Source organism: Corylus avellana, chromosome ca4 (genome assembly GCF_901000735.1).
Source record: "Corylus avellana chromosome ca4, CavTom2PMs-1.0".
Lineage (NCBI taxonomy): Eukaryota > Viridiplantae > Streptophyta > Magnoliopsida > Fagales > Betulaceae > Corylus > Corylus avellana.
The window spans coordinates 29,447,758-29,460,309 of record NC_081544.1 but is presented as its reverse complement, the minus strand read 5'-3'; the positions used below and the strand labels follow the sequence as shown (position 1 = coordinate 29,460,309).

The following is a 12,552-nucleotide window of genomic DNA, read 5'->3' as shown; positions in this document are numbered from 1 at the left end:
CCTCCCAAATTGATAGATACGAGTCCTGATGCTGATTTAAGACTATAGAATTTCTCTAATCAAGTCTTAAGATTCAAGATTCGATGTTGCGGAAAAGGGGGGAAAAAAACGAAGAAAACGAGCGAGAGAGAGTAATTGAAGCATTGATCACTGAAAAAGTAGAACACTCGGAAAATATTTACACAATTGAACTGCAACAATAAGGAATAATTTATGCGAGAACTCAGATTTGAAGATTTATGGCCAAACTGATTCGATGCAAACCCTATACTCTTGCGGATTCTCCTCTACCATCTCTTCCGAGGCGGTGTTATCCTTGATGGCCTCCTCCCTCGGCGGCTTTTGGGCGGTGAAACGCATAGCAGCGGCAACACGGGAGGCGGAAGCAGAAGCAGAGGAGGAGGGGGGAAGTCTTGCGAGTATAGTTGGAGTCGTGGCTTGAGGACGAACAAGCTGGGACAGCAGTAGCAAAAGAGAAGCCATTTGAAGAGCAGATGTTTGTGTAGCAGGTGATGATCGATTGATCGTTGGATTCAAAGAAGTTGGTTGTATATAAATAATATAAGCCCACCGTTTTTCTTGTTACCGGTTGACATATTCGAAGTGCTAATGAGTAATGATGGGAGGGGTTGGGAAATAGAAATACCACGGGTTCCCAAAGCCGCTGATTCTCCCTCCCCTCGTAAGTCGTAATGCTAGAAAATGCTTCTTCTTTGTTTTTTCTTTTTCTTTTTCTTTTTTCAAATAGATTTTTAGACTTTTCAAAATAAATTATAAAATTCTTTACGAAATCCAATTTTTAAAATAATTTAATATATATATATATTTTTTAATGGTGCATATTGTTCATTTATACAATTTTTTTCAGTTGTAGGTGTTGCTCATTACATGTATGAGAAATAAATAATTATTTTAAAAAAAAAAAAACCACAAACAAAATGGGTTGGTGTTAGGGCCACCATATGGGAGTGGCCATCTTCTGGTAGCCCCGTAACGACAGTACCGACAGATGTGGTGGTCAGCCACCGTGAGATCACCACCACGGTCCACGGTGACGCATTGTCAATGTAGTGCAATATTTTATTTATTTATTGAAAAATATTTTTCAATTTTTATTAAGAAGAAATCTTCAAAACAAACCAATTACTGCGGTTCCACTTCCATTTGCCAGCTGTCTTGTCCATTGCATTGGAAAAGTTGGTTCAAGTTCAACCCACTCAACCCACTGAATCCATGGGTACTGACTCCTGACCATCGGCTTGCTGTCGGTGGTTTTACAAAGTCATAAACCAGGACAGCCTTTAATTCCAGCTAGAGCTTTTAATTCGCTGCGGCCCTTTATTTTGTTAGGCGGGCCATAATACGCGTTTCTATTTTCAAGCGAGCTACCAATATTTATGTGACATAGGGATACAGTTGTAATTGTGTCGAGAAAAATATTAACACAAATTAAGATTGATTACCACCAAATTAGATAATTTGTTCAAACTTTGTCTATTTTATTTTTCATACAATTTGAACTTATTCATTAGACATATGGATTAAATGTTGTCATTTTTTTTTCCGTAAATTTATAGTAATTATTAACATTTGAAAATTTATATATTTATCTTATAGTATAAGCCAATCTGATGTAGGACAGTCCACCCGGCATCTAACCCAGGGTCAACTTCTCCCTCAACCGGGACTACTTGTCCCTTGGGCATAACACCCGAGAATCATATCTGACACCTGACAGAATCTGCCAATAAATAAGGAATAATGTCAGTATTGGGCGAGAGTGTCAAGGCCGCAATATCAGATGGGAAGCATTGATAGAAGGGTGTTGATGGCATTGTTTGCCAATAGCCTGGGCTGGTATTGTATCAGGCCCTCCCTCAATCCCAAAAAAAAATCTTTTCACCTTAAAATTAATTCTAACATCTCTACCTTTTATACTACATCAATCATTTTTTATTATTATTATTCAAATAAAAAAATCATTATAAAACAATTTTTTTAGTTTTTTTCATATAAAATATATTTTTTAACTTTTTCACACAAAACATTTTCACTAAAATCAATTAAACACATATTCCTAAAAAAGTGCTACAGTACGAGCCCTAGTACAGTACCAGCCCAGGGCCATTGGCAAACAGGCCGATGTTAGAGCTGCAACAGTTGGGCTGCAATGTTAAAGCTGGGAAGGCCGCAATTATTTTGTCAAGACAGGGTCAGAACCGACCCTACAGCCACCTAGAACCAATGACAGGCTAATGTCGGATTAAGGGAACCAATGACAAGCTGCCATTGTTAGGCCAATAATATTATGGCCAATAATATTTTATTATTTCTTTTAAAATAGTTTAATATTTCCCTACTCCACTACAAAAAAATATGATGTTTTTTGACGTGGTAAACAGTAACACACTGTTTGCCACATCGATAATTAATGACGTGGCTACAGTAACACATCAATAAAAACTTTATTGACGTATCGCATTTTCGCACGTCAATAATTATTGACGTGTCAAAATGACACATTAATAAATAGTGACGTGTCATTTTGACATGTCAATAATTATTGAAGTGTCATTATTTCACACGTCAAAAATTAATTAATTAATAATATTAATTATTTGTACCTATATTAAGCAACAAAATTTAATTAATTGGTTAGCAAAATTAGATAACAATATTAATTGGTACCTATATTAAGTAACAAAATTTAATTGGTATATGTCATTATATATTAAGAGATATATTTAAACCTATTAAAATTTTATAAAACTAGTTAATGCTCTTGTCTCTTATATGCAATGCTTTCACTATATATGGTTATTAATTAATATTAGGTAACAAAATATATATGGCTATTAATTAATAATAAAAATTATGCAATGCTTTCACTATATATGGTTATTATATATATGCGCCTTGTATTCTTTAATTTATGGCTATTAATTAATAGTCGGTAACAAAATATATATGGTTATTAATTAAAGTGATATAGTATTAATACATATCACGTTTTCAATATTGTAGGAATATTAATACATATATGTATTATCTTAGTTTTAAGTATATAGTATTTTTTTTTTTAAATAAGTGATCATATAATTTATTTTTCTTGTTATTTTCAATATATTTTCTTGACGTGTCAAATGTAACCCGTCAATAATTTTTTGACGTGTCACATTTTGGCACGTCAATAATTATTTACGTACCATTTTAACACGTCAATAATTCTTGACGTGGAAGGGAAGACAGAGCTGCTTCAGTTCGGATAAAATGAGTTTGTGATGGATATTTTCATAGATATGATTGTTGGAGAATGAATAAAAAATATTTGAAAAATAATTTTTAAAAGAAATAGTAAAAGTGAATAATTAAAATGTCGAAAATAATATAGCTACTTTTTTAAAAAATAAAATAAAATAAGTAACTAAAAAAGATAAATGTGATTTTTCAACTATTTATTAGTTAGCTAATTAGTTTGATGAGGTTCTTGTGTCGAATATGGTCTTACTTGGAAAATTTTCATTTGGAAGGTGAATGCTAGATGTTTTTTTGGTGTTCTTCTCGTGTCCTATTGATCCTATGTGAAAATTATTTTATAAACAACAAAAAAGAAAGTTGATCTTATTCTATCACTTAGTTTTTATAAAGGGAAATGCTAGGTTCTCTCATAGTATTCTCCTTGTGTCCTCCCCGTCCTAGGTGAAAATTATGTTATAAAAACCAAGTGAGAGAAAAAATAGCTACTTTCTTTTTTGTTTTTTATAAAAAGAAAATACTAGGTGTTCTTCTAGTGTTCTCCTGTTGTCCTCCCAACTGTGATGTGGCTTTTAAAATCACCATTAAATTTGAGATTATCATTATTGACTTTTAATCTATTGGTGATTTTAAAAGTCACATTCCAGTTGAGAGGACACCAGGACAACACTAACTAGAAGAACACCTAACCTTTCCCTTTATAAAATAATTTTCACATAGGATTACGAGGACACGAGGAGAACACTAGTAAAGTACCTAGTATTCAAATAAAATATCTACTTTAAATGATGGTTTTAAAGTTGTGTAGCCCACCTTTTTTTTTTTTCTTTTTTTTTTGGTATTGTGTAGCCTACTAGCCTTAGAATATATATATACTAGATCTATCCTCCCATTAATTTTCTTATTCCAGTCCATTTGGTGTTAGGAATGATGTATTTCAATGATAGCTAGAATTGATGCCCTATATATCCATTATCCTCCCCTGCTTAAAAGATTTGTTCAAGTTAGGAATGGGATTCGGAGACCACTTGGAATTAATTGAAAATCATGTCATATCAAACAAGAATTGAGGCTGATTAATTCCTATCTGTTAAATCACTATTAATTATCCTAAAAAACTAACTAATAAGAATACCTAAATTTAATATTTTAATTTAGAGGGGGTAAATTGACAAAAATATGGTTCGAACTCATGATCTCTAATTCTATACCATATGTAAAAAAATTTAAACTAAGGCTCTGGTTTTTTTTTTTACGTAATGTTTTCAGTGAAAGATATTTTTTCTGAAAATATTAAAATAGGGTTCCGTCGACTATTATTTTTCGTCGTACCAAACACTCAAAAATACATAAAATATGTTTTGAAAATCATGTTACGCCAAAACAAACTAAATATAATAAAAATAAGCAAATTTAATTATTTAATGGATGACACAAAACACGTAAAGCTTGTAAAGCAATGGGTACATACAATTACAATGACCACTCATGGTACGTAGATCTCCAAATTAAGAGCTTAATTAATTAACCAGTGCCACCAAAAAAGGCCTTAAGCTTCTTAATTTGAGGAATGTCAAGGAAAGTTGTTGCTGCTACCAATTCAGAGGGAAAATCGTTTGAAAACAAAGAGTAGTCGAGAACCTGGAGACCAGGATTTTCACTACTGAAGCTAACAAATATTTGGACTGGAGTTGCTCCGGCATTCATTACGAAGTGTGGTAATCCTTGGGGGAAAATCATGACGTCACCTTGCTTTAGAGTTTTATAGTAAACTGTATTAGTCGAGGAAACAAACCCAGCAGTGATTTTCCCTTCCGAAACAATTATGGCTTCTGTAGCTCTAGGATGTGTGTGGATTGGAAAAACTCCACCAACCGCCAAGTCCGCACGAGCCAAAGAGATTCCAAGCCCGTTTAGGGCAGGAAACTCCGGGACGGTTACCCAGGTCACTGCAACTTTAAGTTTTGAGGTATTTCCAGCAACACCTAGGCCGGAGTAAACAAAATCATTCACCGTCACCGTTTCTAGCTTCTTGCAAGCGTAGCCTACAAGGCTTTGAGGAGCTGTGAGGTCTGCCACACAAAAGTCCTGCACCGCAGCATGGCAGGCGGAGGAAAGCAGGAGAGAAACGGTGAAGATAATGGGAGATATCATCCTCATCACATACAAGATAATGGGAGAAAAGTAAGTTTGTTGATTTAAGATTTTAATTAGCTAGGGTTTATTTTATATAGAAGTTGGATAACACTGTGGATCACGTTTATGGTTATTAATTAATATTAGGTAACAAAATATATATGGCTATTAATTAATAATAAAAATTATGCAATGCTTTCACTATATATGGTTATTATATATATATGTGCTTTATATTCTTTAATTTATGACTATTAATTAATAGTAGGTAACAAAATATATATGGTTATTAATTAAAGTGATATAGTATTAATACATATCACATTTTCAATATTGTAGGAATATTAATACATATATGTATTATTTTATTTTTAAGTATATAGTATTTTATTTATTTATTTATTTTTTAATAAGTGATCATATAATTTATTTCTCTTATTATTTTCAATATATTTTCTTGACGTGTCACATTTTGACACGTCAATAATTATTGACGTGCAATTATTTCACATGTCAAAAATTAATTAATTAATGATATTAATTTTTTGTATCTATATTAAGTAACAAAATTTAATTAATTGATTAACAAAATTGGATAACAATATTAATTGGTACCTATATTAAGTAACAAAATTTAATTGGTATATGTCGTCATATGTTAAGAGATATATTCAAACCCATTAAAATTTTATAAAACTAGTTAATGCTCTTGTCACTTATATGCAATGCTTTCACTATATATGGTTATTATATGTGCTTTGAATTCTTTAATTTATGGTTATTAATTAATATTAGTTAACAAAATATATATGGCTATTAATTACTAATAAAAATTATGCAATGCTTTCACTATATATGGTTATTATATACATGTGCTTTATATTCTTTAATTTATGGCTATTAATTAATAGTAGGTAACAAAATATATATGGTTATTAATTGAAGTGATATAGTATTAATACATATCACGTTTTCAATATTGTAGAAATATTAATACATACATGTATTATCTTAGTTTTAAGTATATAGTATTTTAAAAAAAAGAAGTGATCATATAATTTATTTCTCTTATTATTTTCAATATATTTTCTTGACGTGTCAAATGTAACACATCAATAATTTCTTGACGTGTCACATTTTGACACGTCAATAATTAATTAATCAATAATATTAATTATTTGTACCTATATTAAGTAACAAAATTTAATTAATTGGTTAACAAAATTAGATAACAATATTAATTGGTACCTATATTAAGTAACAAAATTTAATTGGTATATGTCGTCATATATTAAGAGATATATTCAAACCCATTAAAATTTTATAAAACTAGTTAATGCTCTTGTCTCTTATATGGAATGCTTTCACTATATATGGTTATTATATGTGCTTTGAATTCTTTAATTTATAGTTATTAATTAATATTAGGTAACAAAATATATATGGCTATTAACTAATAATAAAAATTATGCAATGCTTTCACTATATATGGTTATTATATATATGTGCTTTATATTCTTTAATTTATGGCTATTAATTAATATTAGGTAACAAAATATATATGGTTATTAATTAAAGTGATATAGTATTAATACATATCACGTTTTCAATATTGTAGGAATATTAAGACATATATGTATTATCTTAGTTTTAAGTATATAGTATTTTTTAAAAAATAAGTGATCATATAATTTATTTCTCTTATTATTTTCAATATATTTTCTTGACGTGTCAAATGTAACACGTCAATAATTATTGACGTGCTATTATTTCACACGTCAAATATTAATTAATTAATAATATTAATTATTTGTACCTATATTAAGTAACAAAATTTAATTAATTGATTAACAAAATTAGATAACAATATTAATTGGTACCTATATTAAGTAACAAAATTTAATTAGTATATGTATAATTGGTATATGTCGTCATATGTTAAGAGATATATTCAAACCCATTAAAATTTTATAAAACTAGTTAATGCTCTTGTCTCTTATATCCAATGCTTTCACTATATATGGTTATTATATGTGCTTTGAATTCTTTAATTTATGGTTATTAATTAATATTAGTTAACAAAATATATATGGCTATTAATTAATAATAAAAATTATGCAATGTTTTAATTATATGATGACTGTCTTGACGTGTCACATGTGGCATGTCAAGAATTACCAAATATTAATTATTTCCAAATAAATTAAAGAATCGTCAAGAATTACCAAATATTAATTATTTCCAAATAAATTAAAGAATACAAATTAAGTACATATATATAATAACCATATATAGTGAAAGCATTGCATAATTTTTATTATTAATTAATAGTCATTTATATTTTGTTAACTAATATTAATTAATAACCATAAATTAAATAATTCAAAGCACATATAATAACCATATATATGTGCTTATGTGACACGTCAAGAAACCTCATCGAAAAGGTGCGAGACCAGCTGGACCCCTTTTCCCTTTTTTTCTGTCCTTTTTCTTTCTCCTCCCGCGTGCGCCCACAACCTTCCTTTTCAAATAAGTTGTCATTTTTTTTCTTTTCTTTTTATTTTCCTCTTCTAGATGAGATCTTTTCCTTATTTTCTTTCCTTTCTCCTTCTCCTTTCTACGAATTTATTCTCCCAAATTCCTTCTTTCTCCTTGTCTTTCGGTTCTCACTTTTATATATATATATATATATATATATATATATTTTCTTCTTCTTCTTCTCACACCCACCTCCCTTGTTTGTAGCTTAAACAAAATAAAAGAAAAGAAGAGAAGGAACCTGCGAGAGAAGAGGAGAAAAGGTGAAGAAGAAAGAGAAATGGAGAGAGAAGGGAATGGGTCTGAATATTTGGGGATTTTAAGGTATAAATGCTTGAATTTGAGTTATTCTATATCTATTAGTCTCTTATATAAAAGGTTTTTTTTTGTTAAATTTGCCAACCCACTTTTAGATTTGTTCTTCCACATTATTTGGGAGTTTGAAGTATTTTAGGAATTTCTACTGGATGTTTAGAGATCGGAGTACCTGTGTAGTGAATTCATGAAGAGATTTTGGGAATTTTCCTTCAATAGTTAGATATATATGGGTGTTCAACATTTGTAAGGATTTATATGCGTTTTAAGTTGCAACTGGATTTTTGATGATAAATTAAACATGAAGTAAATTTAATTGAAAAAAAACTTTCGGAAACCTTTTTAAAAAAAATTATGATTTTTCTAAATATTTTTTTAACTTTAGTGATGTGTCAGAAATTGACACGTCAAAATTTTTTTTTGATGTGCCACTTTTTGATACGTCAATAAATTATTGACGTGGTGAAACTGCCATGTCAAAAAATAATTTTTGACATGCCAATTTCTGACACATCAGTAATTTTTGACGTGTTAATATGCTTGACACGTCAGAAACTATTGGTCAACAAAAACCTTTTTATTTTTTGTAGTGCTCCCATAACTAGGAGCTTGTACGATTCATTCAACACATTCCAACTTTAATCAATGAAATATTTATGAGAATTCTCTCAAACTTCTCTGTGGAGAACTTATCTTACAATCTGCGGATTGTATTGTGTGTCAATGTGAGGATTGAGCACTGATTATCAAGCGAAGAAGCTTCTAACCTTTTGGTTACCAAGTCTTCCGCTATGTCAGTCACAAACTAGTATATTTATCTTAGTACTCAAGCTTTATTCATTTGATAAATAAACCGATCGCAAACTAAATCCGAGCCTGAGCGATTATGTTCATTTCCAATGACCCCTCTAGAGTGCTTTTATTTTGAAGAATGCTAAATCTACAAAATATTTTTTAAGAAAAAATTCTTACAAATTGATATAGCACTAGATAATTAAATTTCTTAAAATTTAAATTTATCTCCTTCCGTTGTAAAATTTTATTTTATAAAATATTTTGTAAGCTTAACATTTCTCTTATTTTTTCCTTGGCTGCAATTTAATTTCTTTTATTTTGATTTGTAAATAAAATGTGGAACAATATTTGGGGCTATTATTGTAAGTAATTTGTTTTAATTTTAAAAGAAACTTACACCAACAAAAATATATATATAGAGTTTAACTTTAATGTGGTCACCGGCCACTCAGAAGAAGCTGAAAACTCAACTTAGAACGAGAAATTTTTTTTTTTTTTTTTTGATAAAAGCAGACTTCTCATTATAATTCAGGCATCTAGAGTAACTTGCTCTGATAGCACAGCCTCACGTATACAATCAGGGGGTATATCTTTCCAACAAAATCCATGGGTATGTTCCATAGCATATTTTGCTAATAAGTGAGCCACATTATTACCTTCCCTCCTAATAAAAGTGAGCTGCCACCTTTGAAACACCTGGAGTTCCAATTTTATGTCCTCTATGATGTGCCCCATCCAGCAGCTATCCTTCTCCTTCGAGTTTACAGCATCAATCACGGCTTTTGCGTCCCCTTCAAAATGCACTTGAGGGAGACATAATTCATGACATAAACGTATAGCCAAAAGAAACGCCATCGCTTTCGCTGCTGCCGGAGCCAAGCATCCAGCTTGGGTCACACATTTTGCTGCCAATATATTCCCCCAAGAATCCCTTACAACCACCCCGAGCCCCATACGCTCGTGCTGTCTTGTAATAGCCGCATCACAGTTCGCTTTTGCCCACCCCATCATCGGAACTTGCCAGCAAATTCGAGTACTGGGCGTGGTCTGTGCTGCACGAGAGAACTGAGCTGCTGTCTCACGCTGCTGGGGCCAAGTCGTAATCCACAATGGCCTGATTTGTCTGTGCTAGAATTACCTTCGGATGAACAAAGGGTCCACCATGCAGCAAGTCGTTTCTTCTCAGCCAAATCCGCCGAGACATACCTGAGAATTACCGCAGATCTTCCTGGCCGCACCTTCCGAACATAAACTCCAGCAACTGCAGGAAATTGTTTCCAGAGAAGAAGCACTTCTGGAATTTTGCATTACCCATAGACCATACATCCATGGCGGATGGGCATTGCCACAGAATGTGTAAACCCGTCTCCTCCTCCAAACCACAGACCGGACAAAGACGATCTGAAATAATCCTTCGTTTATATAAATTTTCCCGAGTCGGAAGAATATTTTTGCAGGCCCTCCATAAAATTTTTTTCTCCACATTAGGCACCGGTAGAGCCCATAATTTTTTCCAAAAGGTACTGCTCCCCAGAGTGGAAGAACTAGTGGCCTTCTTACGACTCTCTAACTCCTTTTGTTAGAACGAGAAATTAAAATAGAACAAAATACCATATTAATTCATCTTCTTATATATGTGTATTAGAAGGGTGGCAGCAACTCCAAGTGGGAGGAGCACCAGCCCATAGGGGTGGCCGGGGCGGCTACCCCCTGAAATACGCACGCGCAGAGGTGCTGGTGGATCTTGTTGATGGGAGCAAAGTTTTGGATGGTGGCGGTGGCCGTTTCGAGGAAAGCCGTGCCGGTTTGAGTCGGCTCGCCGGGAACCTCTGGGTAAGTGGACATGATTTCTTGATTTTGCTGCTTCTCAAACAACAAGTACACTGGTTTTATCCTCTTATACATTCTTGGCTGGCACCAACCATGATAGAGCTGTGGAGCTCGATAAGCCTGTTATTGCATGCAGTGTTACGCGTGTCAGAGGTGCCTCATAATCTCCTCGCCAAATGACTCGCGGCCCATGGCTGATCGGGTCGGTCGACGGATCCACACCCAACGAATGTAACCGGGTACAATGATCATTTCCAAATTCCAATTATGGGAAACTTCTAAATACTTATTTTTAAATGCTGATTTTAATTATGATGTGTTAATGAAAATAAACATTGATATATCATATAGATTAATTCATTCAAAATTCAATGATAAACACTTGAAGTGGTTACATGCAGCATTTCTTTTACTCGAAAAAAAAAAAGGCATCTTTCACCAATTAAGTAGCAATGTCTATACATTTAAATTACAACTAATCATCAATGAATACATGACACTATTAATGAGTAGTGCTATTTAGTAGACTATCATATAACTATGATGATCCGACAGTGAAAATTAATCTTTTGATCAACAATGATTTGTAAAAATAAAAATCAATGACTAATATATTCATTCAATTCGCATATAGTATATATACTTTAATTTTGAATGAAAAATTATTGCATGTTTCATAGAATTAGCATATAGGATATAGAACACGTCTAGCAAATATTAAAAAATTGAACTTAAAAATATGTTATTGAGAATAAATTTTTAATATGTGATATAATATTGCATTTGGTTTTATAAAAATAATAATAAAAAAAAAAGAAAGATATTTGTATTCATTTTCAAAGTAAATATTAAATTTTGTCTTAAAAGATGGATTCCATCATTTTTTTTTTAATCTTAAATCATAGGTCCACTAATATAAACAAAACTCACAAGCCATTTCGAGTGGAAGAAAGATAGGGAGAAAGAAAATAAGGTAATAGGCTGGAAATGGGATGCGGAAAGATACAAATCAAGAGGATTGAGAACCAGACGACAAGGCATGTGACCTTCTCGAAGCGGCGGGCAGGGCTACTGAAGAAGACTCATGAGCTTTCGGTGCTTTGTGATACACAAATTGGGCTCATCATTTTCTCAAGCACTGGAAAGATGTGCCACTACTATTGCACTCACCCCTTTAGGCATATATATATATATATACAAAACTTGTTTGATTTCTTTTGCATCATCGAGATATATATATATATATATATCACTTCATTTTTCCTCTCTCATGCTAGCTTGCTTGCTAGGGTTTTCATTTTAGTAATTAATTACCTCTTCAAAATCTCTCTCTCTGATCGAAGGCGAATTAATAAACCCCCATTAAATAAAGATTGACCAGCTTGAGTGCCTTGACTCACTCTTAGTTTCATGAAGCTGGTCAATCTTTATTTAATGGGGGTTTATTAATTCGCCTTCGGTCAGAGAGAAATATTTTGAAGAGGCTAAAATGAAAAACCCTAACAAGCAAGCTAGCATGAGAGAGGGAAAATGAAGTGATATATATATATATATAGATCGATGATGCAAAAGAAATCAAACAAGTGTTGTATATATATACCTAAAGGGATGAGGGCAGTAGTGGCACAGCTTTTCAGTGCTTGAGAAAATGATGAGCCCAATTTGTGCATCACAAAGCAC

General features: G+C 32.0%; 2 protein-coding genes across 2 annotated transcripts; both read right to left on the bottom strand.

Moving 5' to 3' along the window:
- Positions 1-4,779: 4,779 nt before the first annotated feature.
- On the bottom strand, positions 4,780-5,412 carry LOC132176884 (auxin-binding protein ABP19a-like). Its single transcript, XM_059589041.1, has one exon. It carries the CDS (start codon positions 5,407-5,409, stop codon positions 4,780-4,782), a length of 630 nt encoding a protein of 209 aa, XP_059445024.1. The 5' UTR covers positions 5,410-5,412.
- A 4,158-nt stretch (positions 5,413-9,570) lies between these two features.
- Positions 9,571-10,050, bottom strand: LOC132178381 (uncharacterized). The gene has a single exon (XM_059590822.1). It carries the CDS (start codon positions 10,048-10,050, stop codon positions 9,571-9,573), a length of 480 nt encoding a protein of 159 aa, XP_059446805.1.
- Between the last annotated feature and the right edge of the window lie 2,502 nt (positions 10,051-12,552).

What these genes read in the sequence shown, in the direction of transcription:
- LOC132176884 (XM_059589041.1), bottom strand. Translation starts at nt 5,409, where the DNA reads ATGATATCTCCCATTATCTTCACCGTTTCTCTCCTGCTTTCCTCCGCC.
- LOC132178381 (XM_059590822.1), bottom strand. Translation starts at nt 10,050, where the DNA reads ATGGGGTGGGCAAAAGCGAACTGTGATGCGGCTATTACAAGACAGCAC.